This window comes from Protopterus annectens, chromosome 3.part0 (assembly GCF_019279795.1).
Source record: "Protopterus annectens isolate FY-2018-M chromosome 3.part0, PAN1.0, whole genome shotgun sequence".
In the NCBI taxonomy this organism is placed as follows: domain Eukaryota; kingdom Metazoa; phylum Chordata; order Ceratodontiformes; family Protopteridae; genus Protopterus; species Protopterus annectens.
This window is the reverse complement of record NC_056731.1, coordinates 171,426,685-171,444,531: the sequence shown is the minus strand read 5'-3', so window position 1 is coordinate 171,444,531 and position 17,847 is coordinate 171,426,685. Positions and strand designations below refer to the sequence as shown.

At 42.1% G+C, this 17,847-nt stretch overlaps 1 protein-coding gene across 1 annotated transcript in view; it reads right to left on the bottom strand.

Moving 5' to 3' along the window:
* KIF15 (kinesin family member 15) overlaps positions 1-17,847 on the bottom strand; it is a 2,415,358-nt gene that overhangs the window by 1,155,250 nt on the left and 1,242,261 nt on the right. Inside the window, exon 20 of the mRNA XM_044065522.1 lies at positions 11,917-12,024. Coding sequence (XP_043921457.1) covers positions 11,917-12,024 — 108 coding nt within the window. The remainder of the gene's footprint in view (positions 1-11,916; positions 12,025-17,847) is intronic.

Sequence of the window (17,847 nt, the reverse complement as noted above, 5' to 3'; positions counted from 1 at the left end):
ATTCAGAAAATGTCACAGTGATTAGATGCAAAATCAAATTATAGGTTCATAGGTAGGTACTAGGCTATTGGCCCTAGGGTCTATATAAGCCTAGCCAAAAAGGTACCCTGGCTTTCGCCACCAAAGAAAATTATTTTCCTGTACCCCTGTCGAACAGAGCCACAGAAGTGATAAACAGACTGAATGTCTTATTTCCCCATCCAATCATTAAGATTTTTCTTGAAGAGTGCTAATGAGGAGCTTTGTTTGATATAGATAGGTAGTTTGTTCCAGAGTATGGGAAGTCTCTGGGACAGGAATCTATCCCTCCAGCATGTTCTGCTTATTGTGGTGACAAGGTTTAGGTACTTAGAGCGTGTAGCTCAGAGGGATTGGGATTTCTTTAAGTGGAGCATGTCCAACAGCTCTGGGTTTGACATAGCTATGCATGTTAGGCAGAGATCGCCTCTGAGTAGGCGATATGCAACAGAGTAAAGCTGGAGTTTTTTGAGATGGTCTGCATAGGGCATCTGTTTGAGGCCGGTAATCCTTTATGAGGTATTTCTGCGGCCTTTCCAGTTGTTATAGATGTCTTGTGAGTTACATACCAAAAGGGGCATTGTACTCTATAATGGGTTTAATGAGTGATGAGTAGAGGGGAACAATTACCTCTTTTTTCCTGTATGAAAAACATTTTGTGATGGTGTGCCACGTAGAAGGATTTCCTGACTACTGTGGCGATGTGATTATCAAAGGAGAGACTGCTGTCCACCTGTGTCCCAAGGTCTCATCACACTTTTGGTGTTAAGCAGACTACTGCCTATGTGGTAGTCCATGAGTACAGAGTTTTTACCAAAAGGGATGAGAATGCACTTTTTGGCAGTGAGCTTGAGGCCATGGCTTTGACACTAGGCACCTGTCTCATTGAGGCCCTTTTGTAGGATGTCCACATCATTAGGAGTTTTGATTATGGCTCCTCGTTTGCAGTCATCTGTGAACTCCATTAGCCAAAGACCTTCTGTGTTAGCCTGTACTTCAGAGAAGTAGATACCAAACAAGAGAGGACATAGGACTGAACCCAGAGGTACTCCACTTGTCACTGGTCTTTAGTTGGATTTGGAGTCTGCTACTTTCAAAGTGTGGGTTCTGTCAGTGAGCCAGTTGATAACCCATCTTGTGACATAGGGATTTATCGATAATTCCAGAGTGGGGGATGGTGTTGAAATCCTTGGCGAAATCTAGATAGGCTATGTGAACCACTTTACCCTCATCTACGGCTTTGGTGACTGCTTCAAAGAAGTCTATCAGGTTTAGGAGACATGATCTGCCTTTTACAAACCTGAAGTGGGTGGGGTCCAGAGTTTAGAGATTACCAATATCTTTGGAGAGTGTGTTTTTTACCTGCACAGCCGTGATTACAGGAACTTTGCATTCTTCTGGTATAGAGATGGGCCCTTTAGGGGGTGAGAGGGGGGGTAAAGTTAGCAATGAACCTATCTGCCAGGATGTTGGCAATATCAGTTGGTTCTGTATATTTAGTGCCATTGTGCTGCAACTCAGAGCAGATCGGAGTGTTGCCATTGAGATTCTTGACACAGGATCTCAGCTTCTTACTGAGGCTGACCAGGAAGTTCCTCCAGTTATGGGATTTTACTCTCTTTCGCAGCAGTTTATTTCTTCTGTTGTAGAGTTTATGGCAGGGGACCACCAGATTGGCTTCATTTTTAAAGATGCAAAAGGTCTTATTCTAAATTAGGATTCTTGGATGGAAGTACTGTGTCAGCTTGTTTTAGCATGTCCATGAGTCAAATGATCCTGTTTCTAAATCTAGCCTTATATCTCTCTTCTCTGTTGCAGTATTCTTCACTGAAGGGATCTCCTGCCAAGGATAGCCCAATATCCAGCCAGTATACCAAAGCCTTCAGATTTTATAGGCGCTGTACATCACATGCTCTCCACGCATGGCATAAAAGTGAAGTATGGATGCAAATACTTAGAACTTCTTTGCCACCAGTCTGTATACTATTATCGAATGTCAGTCTGAATGGCCATCATCTGTGCTTGTTACCAGGGCGTCTTCAGATAAGTACCCCATTGGGGTTCTTCTGTATTTTTTCTCTCTTTATATTATTGTTACTTGTGTTCATGTCTTCCAAACTCCAGGAAGGCTGTGCCGAGGCGCCAGAGTGTTATTCAGTGTGACTAAACTATTTAATATAAGCTTGGTGGCATTTTTTTCGCTGGCATTGTAGTCTGGTGTCCTTGGAGTACTTGCCCTACGTAATGCTTCCTACACTAGGGCAGAGGCATCCATGGTAACCATAGCCAAGGAAAGGGTCTACATTACAAAACCAAAAGAGCAGAACCGCAAACACCTAAACAGCGAAAAAAACAGAACCTTGAAATGCTGTTTGTCAGATCGCGGTACAGTGAAGATTGGAATATTTGCCCTTTCCTCACTGCAGTGCGATCTCAGAGTTGGAGTATATATTTAGTGTGGGGGGCTGTGCCCCCCACAATAGCAAGTTCAAGGTTCTGTTTCTTTCACTCTTTAGGTGTTGGCAGTTTTAATTTTTCGGTCTTTTAATATAGACCCCCCCCCCCCCCACCCAAGGAAAGAGGGGAACTGAATGGGAGACATGTTAAGAGATTGCTGGGGTACAACCACCACTGAAAGTGGTTCTTGCATATAGGTATCAGTTTGAAGGTTTTGCTCATGTCATCCTTTATCTGTGATCACTGTACTTTTAGCGTCCACTGAAGAATCTACATGTTATATTAAAAAGATTGTTGCTGCCATTAAGTCCAAGGTTTGGACAGCTTGATATGCAGACAGTGATTAAAGCCTCAAGGAAAAAGTATATGGAAGTCAGAATGGGGAGATTATGCTCCCTTGGTAGTGTCTACAGTGTCCAGATGGTAACCTATGAAGATACGAAGATCTGAGTTTGTTTCAAATATAACTTTTCTAGATTTATGGAAGCCTCTAAGGACATGTAAAGTTGGGGAAAGTCATATCTTGCTTGTATAACAGACTTCCTTGGTCATGGGAAACTATGTGCCAGTCATCTGGATACAGAAAGATCTGAACTTGTAGAGTCCTAATGTGTGAGGGGACTGCTATCATACACTTGAACACCCTGAACTCTGAACTAATGACTTGGCTCTGACCCCGAAGCACAGCTTCTTTGATTCTTTGGCAATCTTGGTCGGCGAGTATACATTATGGATGTCCAGAAAACAAATTTAATCTCCCCTCTATAGACATGGGAGGATAGATTGCACACAGTGATAATCTAGAATGCAATTTTCTTGACATACTGATTTAAAATATTGAGACCCAGAACTGGCCCAAGGTCCTTTGTTTTCCTGGGAACCAAAAAAAAAAAGCACTAAGCATCTCCAGACCTTCTCTCTTCTGGTGAGTTCCTTTAAGTGGCTCTTTGTAGGATGTTTCAGACTTTCTTTAGCTGCCCTCAGTTAACATCAGGTGGAAGGGGAATGTTTTGATGTTTGAGAAAAGAGAAAATATTAGCATTTGAATTATCTCCATGAAGCATTTGTCCTGTGGGATGACAAATTCACACAACATGGTGCAAGGAGAGATGAGCTCCAGCTGCAGAGTGGGACAGTCAAGCAAGGTCCTACTGGTTTCTGCTGATGGCTTCCTTGGAAGGGACCATGGAACATTTGGTTCTGCAGAGCATCTCTACCTAGTCTAGGCAGGCATTCATTTAAGACTATCCCGTCACAACACACATACACCATCCACAAGAGCTCCTCTCAAGATTTCTTAAACCACAGTTATTAGGACCTTTTTGCTTCCTAGAAAACAACCTCTGGGGTTGTGAACTTGGTTCTCACTGCAGAAAAAATCCTGCCTCTCTTGCTCACTTCTTTCAGTTTCTCCTTCAGAGTTGGTCAAAACAGGGATGACACATCATATGGGACATTTGTGAAGGATGCCTTAAAGTTCTGCCCAAAATCACAAAGACAAAACTAGACATAGCATTGCATTGTGATGCTGAAGGAGGTAGTGCATCTGCCTTGTTACATTATGTCAATGATGTCACCTTCTCCATAGCTTCAAACACCAACAAAGTGCTAGCACCACAGGTAATTTTGTTACAGAAATCAACATCAAGGAAGATCTGGCACAAGGTCATTGTCTCATGGCCACTCTGGTACACTTATCTGCCTTCAGCACCAGGACTGGATTAGCAGCCAATGATCCCACCACTTAACACAACTCTTACTCCTTGCAGTCCAGTCTCCCTTGACCCTGACACACAGGTCTCCGAGATGTGACCAATATAGTTAGAATCAAGGGAGTTATACCACTCAGTCCCAATGCAGACTGTACTGGGATCAACTGTTGGCTCAACCTCTACCTATACCAATACAGGACTTGAGGAAGAAGAGTAAGAGGTGGGGGGTTTGGGACCCAGACTGGCTTGTTCTAGAGGCAAAGGCTGACAGAATGACACCCAAGTCAATTTGATCTTTAAAGACCCTCATCCTGCATCCCAAATAATGTTGCAAGGAAAATTTTCAGACAGATTTCACAGATTTGGAAGATAATCTTTAAGACAGACTTAATGCAGGTCCTAAATCCAAATACCACTACAGCCCCTTCACCAAGAAAAAGCTACCCACTTTCTTCCTCAGAGAAAGGTCCAGAATAATGACGACAGCCTAGAAAAAAAAAGGTAATTAGGAGGCAGTGAAAGAGGAATCACCAAGGATAGAACTTGAAGAGGTTCTGGTCAAGAGTGGGTCAGTGTTGATGTCTTTGGAGTCAAAGTATGGACAGCTGTTTCGGGTTCTTTGCAGAGATGTTTCAGAAAATGAATATTTTCTGATAAAGACTTTTTTTCCCTGTTTTTCTCTATCACCTTTTCCTTGATTCACCCTAAGGGAGAAGTCCTTTTAATGACAATTTATTCCTGCACTCCTGCAGTGACCTGCCCTTGAAGAACTTGTAGATATGGTGCTTATTAAGGTGATCTGGGCTCAGATGCAACACAAAAATTGTGTGTGTCCTGAAGTGGGATTTTGTGCCCACAATGGACACATTTCTGAACCATGAGACCTTTTGCATTTTTATAGGAAAAGGATTCCAACAGCACTGAAAATAAATAGCTAGATTATCGGAACATCAAAGTATTAATGGTGAAGAAGAAAGAGATACTGAACAGAAGTGGCCAAACTAAGTTATAAATAAATGCAAACCAGACACTGTGGCACCTAAGGTCCACTGTAGTAAAAGCCAAGCATGAAAAGTACAGTTGTGTACACTTACCATAAATGTAGATGTTCGAGCGTATTCACTGTTGCAGTCATTACATTTGGGTAATCGGCTGGCATGTTGCCCTCAGTTGGCCTGAATTCCAAAGTCTTGGGTCCTGCGTCGGTTGCTGTCTCCTCTTCCATGATGTCATGTCATCAGGGGTATAAAACATGCAGCCGACGCCATTTTCTTTAGTTTTTCTTGCCCCTGATGTCAGGTGCCCCCAAAAAGGTAGCAATATTATATAAATATATCTATATACATGCATCAATATAAACTTTACCTTCAAGGAAATACACGACATAGGCTGTAGGAGATAGAGAAGGAAAGATAAACTGTAGAATGACAGGGGGATGGCGGGAGGGTAACCTGGACTGCAACAGTGAATACACTCGAACATCTACTTTCACGGTAAGTGTACACAACTGTACTATGTTCTTCGTGTTTCACTGTTGCATCATTACATTTGGGTAGAATCCCAAAGCTATGGTTGGGAGGCTGGAGCTAAACAGCATTAGGTGCGGCTATAAGGCCCTGCAGCACTGCAGTGGCAAAGCCTGTCCTGGACTTAGAGTAGAGAGGCAAATGGTAATGCTTTGTAAAGGTGTGAACAGAACTCCAAGTAGCAGCCTCTAGAATGTCTTTGGTTGGTACTCCTCTGAGAAAGGCTACCGAAGTAGCTGCAGCTCTGGTGGAATGAGACCTAATGCCCTTGGGCACAGGTTTACCATGGTGTAAGTAGCAGAAAAAGATGCAGTGGCTTATCCACTTTGAAACTGTCTGCTTTGAGATGGCCTTTCTTTCTGATCCTGCAGCATATGACACTAGCAATTGCTCAGTTTTTCTTAGAGCTTTTGTCCTGCTCAAGTACAATCTTAGCTGTCTGTGTACATCCAAGGAATGCAGAATTCTCTCCCCTTTGTTCGGCGGATTTGGATAAAAAGTTGGCAGATGAATAGTTTGGTTAAGAGCCACACTGGAAACCACCTTAGGCATAAAAGTAGGATTTGTCCTCAGAGACACCCTGTCTGGGTAAAATATGATAAAAGGCTCTACAGCCACGAGGGCCTGTAGCTCTGAAACTCTTCTTGCTGAAGTAATTGCTGGTAGCAGAGCTGTCTTCCATGATAAGAACTTTATATCAGCGGTAGCGGCTGGTTCAAATGGAGGCAGGGTGAACTTTTCCAACACATAATTGAGGTCCCATGCAGGTAATGGTGATCTTCTAGGAGGCCTTAGGTTTTTGGATCCTCTAAGATATTGCTTTAGTAAAGGATGAGAAAAGATAGGTGGCTTTGTATTGTAATGAGCCGAAATGGCAGAGGCATGGATTTTGATTGATGAGAATGATAGGCCTTTGTCAAGCATCTCAGTTAAGTATTGTAATATCTGAGGAATATGTGGTTCTGCTGTATCAGTTCCTTGTGCTTGATTCCAAGCACAGAATCTCTTCCATTTGTCAGCATAAAATTTTCTAGTACTAGGCCTTCTAGCTTCCAAAATGACATCCATCACAGCTTTACTGAGAGGTGTCGATCATATGATTACATGATTAGCCATGCTGCCAGGTTCAGAGTCTGTAGTTGATTGTGCAGGATCTGACTGTTTTGCTGGGACAGCAGTTGTGGTCTTTGAGGCAAGGTCCAAGCTGGGTATTGAGACAAGTTCCTTAGGATTAGGTACCAGTATTGGTGGGGCCAGTCTGGGGCAACTAATATCATCTTTGGCTTCTCTTGTCTGACTTTTAGGAGGACCTTGGGTAGAAGAGGCAGAGGAGGAAAGGCGTAAACTGACAGGTTTTTCCAACTGAAGGATAGGGTGTCCACTTTCCATGCTTGTCTGTAATAAGTCCTTTTGCAGAATATTTTCAATTGATAATTTTGAGGAGAGGCAAATAGATCTATGTCTGGGCTCCCCCATTTCTCTGTTATCATGCTGAATACTTGTGGATTTAGTTTCCACTCGTGAGGATCCATCAGGTTTCTGCTTAAATCGTCTGGCAGAGTGTTCTGTTTTCCTGGCAGGAATTGAGCTTGAAGATTTATTTGGTAGGTCAAAGCTGTGTCCCACAGTGCCATGGCTAATCTGCAAAGGGGGTATGAGTGTGTGCCCCCTTGCTTGTTTATAAACCACATGACTGTGGTGTTGTCATCTGTCTTTATCAGTAGTTGTCCTGGAAGAAGTAAATCCTTGAAGGCTGTTAGGGCATTTTGAACAGCTAGCATTTCTTTCTGGTTGATATGTAGATGCATTTGATTTGGTGACCATATGCTCTGAATGCATCTTCCTGCCATGTGGGCCCCCCAGGAATAATCTGATGCGTCTTGTCGTTAAGGTTTGGCTGGCAGGGAGAGAGTGAAGGGCCGTCCCATGTTTTGGTGACAGGCCTTTGCCCACCATAGAAACTCCTGTTGCAGGCAGGGGATGAGAGGAATCATTGTCTCCAGACTGTGTGTGAATGTTGACTCCATAAACTTTTTAGGTACCACTGAAGTTTCCTCATATGCAGTCTTGCATATGGAATTAGTAGGATGCAGGATGCCATGAAGCCCAGAGCCTGCAGAATTTGTCTTGCAGAAGACTGGGTTTTTGCTGCCATCAGTTTGAAGTAAGTAGTCAGTTGCCTTTGTTTGTCTGGCGTGACATAAGCCATCTGGGCAGTTGTATGCAAGCTTGCACCCAGGAATGTTATCCTTTGAGTGGGTACCAGTTGTGACTTCTTTTCGTTTATTGTGTACCCTAGGCGTGCTATAAGCCATTTCACAAATGCCATGTGTCGTAGAAGAGTGTCCTTGTTCTCTGCTTGAATGAGACAGTCGTCCAAGTAAGGATATATTTGAATACTTCTTTGTCTGCAAAATGCAATTACTGGTGCCAGGCACTTTGTAAAGACCCTGGGCGCAGTAGATAAGCCAAAGGGCAGTGCAGAGTATTGGTAATGCATTAAGCCAGCCTTGAATCTGAGGTATCTTCTGCACGACCGTCTTACTGGGACGTGCAGGTATGCCTCTTTTAAATCTAAAGTCACCAGCCAAGCATTCTTGCCCAGCATGGGCAGAAGCTGTTGCAAAGTGAGCATTTTGAATTTTGGAATGTCCAGGTATGTGTTCAAAATCGATAAATCCAGTATTGGCCACCAGGCCTTGTCCTTTCTGGGTACCAAGAACAGTCGAGTAAAAACCTTGTCCTTTTTCCTGTTCTGGTACTGTCTGAATGGCCCCCATATCCATGAGGGACGTAACCTGTTTCTGTGCCTCTGCCCATTGGTTTTTTGGCAGGTCTGGCCAACCACTTGTCATTGGCAGAGTGTGGAAATGGAATCTGTATCCCTGTGATACGATGTTCAGTAACCACTTGTCCTGGGTTATTAACTGCCAATTTTGAGCAAAAAGTGCAAATTTTCCCCCTAAGGGTGCTGCTAAAAGATAAGTGCTTGGTGTAGGAAGAGGGAAGTCATTGGGATTGCTTTCTGTAGGTTTGCGCGTTATCTCCTCCAGATTTGGAGGTGGATGCGCCCCATTGCTTTGACCTGTATGAGTCTTGAGCCTGGTACCTGGAACCCTTAGGGGGTCTGGATTTGCCCCTTTGAGCTCTCTGACAAAGGAAAGGACCAATGTTTTGTAGGCCAGTGTCTAATGAATCTAGGTGGCTGCACTTGTAAGAAATCTTTAACAGTTTGCATAGACTTAGCTTTGTCTTCCATTTTCTTTAAAACCTCTTCTGCCTTGATACCAAACAGAGAATCATTCTGTAAAGGTGCATCTAGTAATTTAGCTTTAACATGATCAGACAAATTTTGTTCCTTTAACCAGGCATGCCTCCTTATCACAGATCCAGTAACTGCGGCCCTGCAGGAGGCCTCTAAAGAATCAAAACCACATTGCAAAGTATGCTTTCCAACTTGTTCAGCTGCATGTAATAATTCCTGCAATTCCTTATTTTCTGCACATTCTGAAATCAAAATCATTTTCTGTTTCAGCAATCCCATAACATGTTGTTGGTACTTAAGCATATGAAATTGACAGTTTAAGGCCCTGATTGCCAAGGTTGCAGATGTATAAACCTTTTTTCCCCATCTGTCCAGCGCCCTTGAATCTCTGTCGGAGGGGGTAGGGTTTTTTGCTGTTGAGGCCTTAACTCCCTTTTGGACCCTGTGAAATAGTTTCAGGATCAGCAGCAGGGTTTCTAAATAAAAATTTATGAGAGTCAGGGACCCTGTAATACCTGTCAGGCTTACTGGGAGCCAGAGGTAAAGAGTCAGGGGTCAGGCTTGACTCCGAAAAAACATCATCCACAATGTCTAACACAGGGGGAATGGCTGAAGGCTTGTATTGAGGGAGAAGGAGGAAATCCCTGAGCCTCTTTTTTGATTCTGAGAAGTCTTGACTCTCCCAGTGAAAATGCTCCCTCAAAGTATGCAAGGTTTCTCCAAATGAATAATCCTCAGGAGGAGATGCGGAAGGAATAGACTCCTCAGCATCAGAATCCTCATAGGGAGGTAAAGATAATTCCTGATCAGAAGAGGAATCAGAAGAAATAGAAACCTAATTTGAAGATTCATAGTCAGTGTCTTGCCTAGGTCTCTTATCTGGAGGGGGATGGGTACACCTGATCAAGGTAATAAGGTCTTCAGCAATTTTGATCATCTGTTTTTTAGGCATAGACGCCTGTGCACGTGGCTCAGGCATCATTTTTTTTAGTTTTAGAAGGTGTCTTTGCCTTTGGTTTTGCAGCTTTCGTTGGCTTGATATAGAAATGTTGAGGTCTGAATACACCCTCAGAAGCCGGTGCCTGCTCAGTGGCTCTGGACTCATCCGAGGGAGATACATCCGTCGGTCCAATACCTTGAGTATCTTGCGCCATGCCAGACTCCACATGGGTGTCAGTAGAGGCCTGCGACTCAAAGGTAGCAGGTATCAGGGGCTGCGAAAGCACCTCACTGAGCACCAGCGAAGTGGCAACTGGCTTAGGAGAAGCTTCGTCGTCGGTTTTGGATCTCGACTGCCTTTCTCTGTCCTTTTCTTTGCATTTTTTATGTATTCCGGTAGACGGATTGCTATCCTACGACATCTCTGGGTAGTTAAATCTGTTTCCAAAATACTTAGATGCAAAAATATACCAATGCTTAATAGTGCGTTGGTTAAATCTAGCACAAAACTGACAGCCAGGCACGTTGTGATCAGGGCCTAGGCAAGGAATACAGTATAAATGGAAATCCTTATGAGGTATTTGCTTCCCACAAGTAATACAATTATTAACTTTTTCTGACATCGGTAAAAAGCAAGAAAAAAGTTTCCCCAACAGGGTACTTAGCTTTATTGAGGACTTCGGTTCTGAAACTCAAACGCGAATATTTCAGTAGTCGGCTGACCGGCACTTGCGAAATGCTTCTGCTTCGGGCACCGCACAGCAAGAAAGACTAAAGAAAATGGCGTTTTATACCCCTGATGACCTGACGTCATAGAAGAGGAGACAGCAACCGACGCAGGACCCAAGACTTTGGAATTCAGGCCGACTGAGGGCAACCTGCCAGCAGATTACCCAAATGTAATGACTGCAACAGTGAAACACGAAGAACATCAAGAAAAGAACTCAGCAGACCACCAGGCTAAAAGCATAAAACCTTTTAATCCAATCTTATCTTGGATTAAAATGTTTTATGTGGTTAGCCTGGTAGTCTGTTGAGTTCTTTTCCTGTTTCAAATGGGTCCCTATTAAATTATCAAACATTTCAAAGTTTGAATGTCATATGGTCGACACCATATGATCAAACTTTGAAAAGTTCAAAGGTGAAGGGGCAATGGCTCCGTAAGCTCAGAATGGAAAAATTCCCCTTTTCTGCACTGAAGTGCGGTCTCGGAGTTGGTATATTTAAGTAGGGTGGGGGTGGGGGTGCATTAAGGTAAGTTTTTTTTTTTAATGTTTTTGTTATATATTCGAAGATTCAAGTTTCGCTCATATGCTGTCGAACATATGAGGTTCAACATTTTGAAGCTTTGAATATATAATATGGACCCATTTCAAATTACTAAGCTACTCCAAGATCAAAACAATCAACGGAAAATGAGAAATGAAAGAAATTTAATCAAACAGGCAGATTGAGGTCAGCAACAACTGTACTGTAATCAGTGTACTTACACAAATAATGGTACAAGAGCAAAAACGAATTGTAGAATTCTGAACTTTGCCTCAGAAAAATACTGGCATACTGCCTAAGGCTGATGTTACATGAGGAGGAGGAGGAAGAAACACAAAAACACAGTTAAATTTGAGTAGTAGTCTGCTAAAAGACAGGTATCATAAACTGCTATTTTTCATAGATTTTTAGGGAAAGAATGGTAAAAACTGTTTGACTTATCTGTGAGTTGCAACAGATTGCTGTTGATACTAGAATAGCAAAACAAGATCTATGAAAAATGGGTTGGTGGTACATCATGGTAGTTAGGGCAGGAGCTTGAGTTGCTAGAGAAGAGATATTTGCCATACTGGCACCCAGCAACAGAGTAGTCCCAACTAGTAAAGTGGACGGACTGGAAAGTCAAAGATCTAAACAATGCAGTAGAATGTTACCACAAGTACTGATTTGATTTAAGTTTTGATGCAATCAGTACACAGTGTCACAGATTGTACAATTAAGCTGGTCTTACCTCTTCCATATCTTTGGAGTGACATTCCAGTTTCTCAGTCTGTTGCTGAAGCTTCATGCTTTTGCTCTCTTCTTCATCCAATTTGGTCTGTAAAGCTATCACTTGTTCCTGGAAAGCAGTGAAAGGATCTTCAATGATAAGCACAATGATAGCAAGGGTCATTATATTATCATAAACTTGTGCTTTGCTGCTCTTTGTCTCATTCTGGGTAATAAAAATGCATCCTACTCTAAGCTAATGACCTAATCAAGCATAATCTATGCATATGCGTGTGTGTGCGCGTGCATGTATGTACATACATATACACATACATACACACACACACACACATATATATATATATATATACACACACACACACACACACACACACACACACACACACACACACACACACACACACACACACACCACCCCAAAGGCAGGATCTCTTTTCCTCTAAATTTCACGCAGCTAATCTTCAATGGCAGAGTACATAAAAAGGTCAGCTGCTACTGCGAAGATAAACACTGGGTCAAGTACTGCAGCAGAGTTGATACAGTTACCATTCAGTAATTACTCCTAGTACCATATGTCCTAGAATCCTCTCCTTTTGATGGTTTTAGTTCACTGTAGATGGGTACTGTAATTCAGACATTAAAACAACAGTTATTGCCTAAACTGCTTGTTGTGCTGTGGGCTGTAGTGGTAGCAACCTGAAGAGAGTAAACCACATTTATGCATCACTAGTAACAACATTCAGCTCATCCCAGGGGATCTGCAGGTGTGCCAACTCAAGTCAGCAGTTAAAATCCCTTTGGTGTGTCCTAGCACAACCTCAGGGACTCCACATGGTGGGATGTGCCTGTCATACTTCTTGTGGATGGCATCTAGGAGGCAGCCTTGCAAAGCTGAAAAAGCACCTCAAGTGACGCCTCTCAACAAGAGCAGGGACTGTCCTCTGTTGTCCTACCAGACTGTTCAACTTATCACTGTATTACCGACATCCCATCCTATCTGTGAAAGAACCTCACCTTTGCCACTTGTATTCAGTTATTGCCTCCTTTTGGTCACTACTCAAAGCTAATGAGCATAGGCGATATGGACACAGTGACCGACCTGCAAAATGAGAGATATGCCTCATTACTTTCCTTCCTCTTCAAAATATCAGTTATAAGCAGCTTTATGCACCACTGTCTCACAGGAGGCTGCTCATCTCCTTTGGATATAGGACTTAAATAACAGGTGCATCAAAACAAATTTACTTATACAAAATTTTGCTGTATGCAGCTCAGTGATATAGAGGAAAGGAACTCTGATTTAACCCAGAAAACCAGGGTTGAATTGGAGGCCCTACACTGAAGACTTTGATGAAGAGAAGGATGAAAGGGTTGTGCCTGCTCATTTCTCTTGAGAAAGGGTTGTATGCTGGGGAGAAATGTAGCTGCCAGTTGTCAGTGCAAAATGGAAAACACGGCAGACTGTACACCAGGCCAGGTTGGGAGAGGGACAGCTCGGAAAGGCATGTTTGGGCGCCAAGCTATGCATGTCACCATAGTACAGACATTCACCGAGGGACAGCTCGGAAAGGCATGTTTGGGTGCCAAGCTATGCATGTCACCAGAGTACAGACATTCACCTCAAGTCTGGACAGCCAGATAGAGCCTGGAAATGGCACAGGGATGTAGAGCTAAATCTGCCAGTTTGCATGGCAACCATCTTTCTCCAGTTAAACTGATCCAAACCCTTGGTTGCTGAAAGGGAAAGAATGGACCACTTGGGTGACAAGGCAGGAGAACTGATGGTCAGCAGAGGTGGGTGGAAAGGAAATGTCAGTAAGATTGTGTATAGTTTTGCATCGGTTTTCATCAATAAAAGTAAAATAGCCTGTCACAGATATTCCCATTTGCCCAAAACAAACTCCACATCTCACCGTGTATGTATGTATATGTGTGTATATGTATATATATATATATATATATATATATATATATATATATATATATATATATAGAGAGAGAGAGAGAGAGACAACTAATCTTCAAGCTGCCTGCATGTCTTTTACAACTTAAATCAATATATTATACATGTACCTCTATATGCTCTTGAAACTGTTTACCTAGCCATTGTGTTAGTGTGGCCCTGATACTGTACTTACTAGAGTATAGACTTGTTAGAGCTTTGTTACTGGTGTAGAACATTTATTGTTGGAATAGTATTTCTTTGCTGCTCACTTTATTATTGCATTTTTATAAAATTGCCTAGTTATTAGTGTATACTTTTCCTCACCTATTAGTTTAGAATGTGTTATACCACTTACTTTATCAGTATTCCTACATCTGTTCTTACATCTTAGCAGTCCATGTTGCACTTCTCTGCTTATAACATGTACAGTATTGCACTGTGTGGGAGTTCTGTAAATGTTATCTTCTATTTTTCCTTCTGATATATTTGCAATTGCATTAATCTGTTGAATGTGGTAACTGACAAAACTTGTAATTTTTACATCACAAACTGAAGCATTTATCTGTGTATAGATTACTTAGTTATTTTTTTCTTTTTCCTCCCGACTCCTCTGTTAGCACCTTTGTACCTTTTGCATTTGTTCTTATCAACAGTTGCAGTATTTTGTGTTAATATTGCTTATTTTTCTTCCCAGCTTCTCCTTTTAATCTACTTTTGCCTGGATCCCCAACAAGCCAAGTTCGATCTACTGGCCTGCATTTCTCTAACAGAACCGGGCAACCTTGGGATCAGTGTTATTTTCAGAAATATAAAGAAAATAAGTTTTATCCTCTGAACAAAATTAATTGCTAGCCCTAAAGCACTCCACCACGGACATTAGCTTGCCGCCCCCCCCCAATCCTGTATTTCCTAACAGCAGTTTCCCTTTGCATGCTGTTTTTCTAGTATTACTAAACCCTTTTGCCTATAAATTGTGGTCTTTCTAAACCCCACATACTCCTGGTACAAGTATTTTTTATTTTATTTCAAAAGAAAGGTATGAAAAACAATTAAGTCCAAAGTATCTACTGTTCTTCCTGATTGTTTCAAGACATTAGCTGCCCCCCCCACATTCTGTACTTCTAACTGCAGTCTTCTTTTATATGCTGTTTTAACTATTTGTAATGCCCTGCTGTTTTCCTACTTCTACTAAACCTTTTCTGTTTTAAATTCTTGTCTTCCTAATTTCCAAATAACTCCTTGGTAAAATTTATTTTATTTCAGTAAGAAAGATGTGCAAAACAAGCAAGTCAGAGTACCTACTGCCTTTTCTTATTGTTTCTGTAGACTTGTATATCTGTGAAATCAGGGCCAGCACTTTTCATCATATTATTGGCTATCCACCACTTTTTCTGGTCTATTCTGTCCTCCCCCCTCAAGACCAACTGCAGCCTAACCTAGCTTTAAGTTACAGGAGCCAGTGACCTGGTACTGCTGTAACATTAAGTTTAGTACCCAACCGTGTCTTAGTCCCCTCCCTTATTTGAAAGATTACCTCTGCTCCTTGCTAGCTTGCTAGTTCCAACATTTAGCTAACTTTATATCTTACAATTGGCTTCTGAGAAGTCAGATTTCAATAAAGATTGTATTGGTGTACCATACCCTCATTAATCCTACTGATAGTTTTATTTGAAGAGCCTTACCTGCAGACTTTGGTGCTGCTCTGCTCCATTTGTCCTCGCTAACGCTCGGGCTCACTTTGCTCCCTTACCCTGTCCTCATTCCCCACCAGCCCCCCACTACCCCTTGTCATAGATCTAGCTATCTACACCCAACAAAACTCCAACCAATCACAGATTAGACACTCCCTCTCACTACCCTCCATTAACCAATTCCAAATTACATCCCCCTCCATATCCCCACCTACAACAATGAAACCATCACATAATCAAAGAATAACCACTATCCTTTCATGAAATGTTACTATCCTACTTATCTTAACACTAACCCTCTACCTCACCTCCTACCAAATCACACTAAATGCTACCTATGCTACCCCAACAAAAGATACCGCCCCTTATATTCCTCACACTCCTCACTACAACCAACACATATCCCCAAGCCCATACCATCACACTATGAAAGCATCTAACTCACTCATTTTACTCTCAATTACTCCTAGCTCACCAACAACAAATAAGTATATAGCCATCTTAACTAAACTTTCCAAACATTTACACCATATAAACTACCAACTGATCCTAGCAGGAGACATACACCCAAATCCAGGGTCTAACCCTATGCAAACTACCATAGCTAATTAAACCTTTTCCTCTAGCCATCTACCCATTACTACACCAAAAACCAGCCTACTAATTCTGTGCTTAAATATCTGAAACATTAACAATAAGGTACACTCATTGCATGCACTACTATCCACCTACTCCCTTGATATATTATGTCTGACTGAATCCTAGCTAAAGCCCACTACAGCAGAGGAGTTCCTTCCTACTGGATACAATGTACTACGCCACGACAGACTATTTAAAAAGGGGGGAAGGGTAGCATTACTCGATAAAAACATCCTAAATATCACCACTATTAATCCACAAATCTCTTCCTTCAATAACTCTGAACTCCTCCTAGCTAAACTCAAACTTGGCGACAAAAAGTCAATCAACATTATCACATGCTATATACCAACAGGTAACATCCCCTACCATAGAAGCCTTCCTACAATGGACAAGTCAAAACCTCCCCCAGGAAAATATCTTCTTCGGTGACTTTAATATAGATTGGAACAAATGTTCAGCTACTTACCACAGAAACCATATCAACCTCTACAGTATCTCACAAGTCATCCAATCAAGCACTAGACTAGGAAATGCAAAAATCAAAGAGAGCCTCCTACACTAGATCTTAATAAATGAGACCAACATCTCTTACCAAGCAGGCATCCTTCTGGACTCCCTTAGCGACCATCAACTCATCTTCCTACTAAAATTCAAAACCTAGGCTGACCCTACCTTCATATTACAAACAACCCATAACACAAAAAAACTTTGACTCCAACAAATTCAAACACGAGCTAAAGCACCATAACTGGAACATACTAAAAGTACTACCTCTAGAAGAAGCTGTAATCCATTTCAATAACACTTTCTTAGAAATCCTAAATGCCCATGCTCCAGCCCGGATCACTAAACTCAAAATGAAAACAGACCCCTGGGTTACCAGAGAGACTAAAAATAGAATATTAGAAAGGAACAAAGCCTGGTATCACTGGAGAGCCACATAAAACACAGCAGCTAAGGAACAATTCCAAAAACTTAGGAATGCGACAAAAAAAAGTTCTCTTAGATAAAAAGAAGTATCTCCTATAGCTACAAAACAAGCATCATAACAACCCCAAGAAATTCTAGGCAGGAATAATTAAGCTACTCTACCCTGGTAGACTCTCCACCCTACCTCCAAACCCCACTAGTGAAATCAGACACATTTAAGAAATACTTCATAGAAACTATTGCTAATCTTGTTCAAAAACAGCCCACATCCACCACCACTAATTATCCATAGCTTCATAGGTTGGTACTAGGCTATCGGCCCTAAGGTCTATGCAAGCCTAGCCATAACAATTCCATGGAAATTTCTTCCCACAATATTTACTTCTCTGGGCCCCTGTCTAGCAGGGCGACTGACATGATCCCCGGGGTGAATTTCCCATCTCCCATCTAATCATCAAGGTTCCTTTTGAAGAGGGCCAATGAGGCGCTCTGCTTGAAATGTATGGGCAGTCTATTCCAGAGTATGGGGAGTCTCTGGGTCAGGAACCGCCAGCATGTTTTGTTCATTGAGATGATAAGGTTTAGATCCTTGGAGCGTGTGGCTCTGAGGGATTGGGATTTCTTTAAGTGGAGCATGTCCAACAGCTCAGGGTTTGACATGGCTTCGTATGTTAAGCAGAGATTGCCTCGGAGTAGACGATATGCCACAGAGTATAGCTGGAGT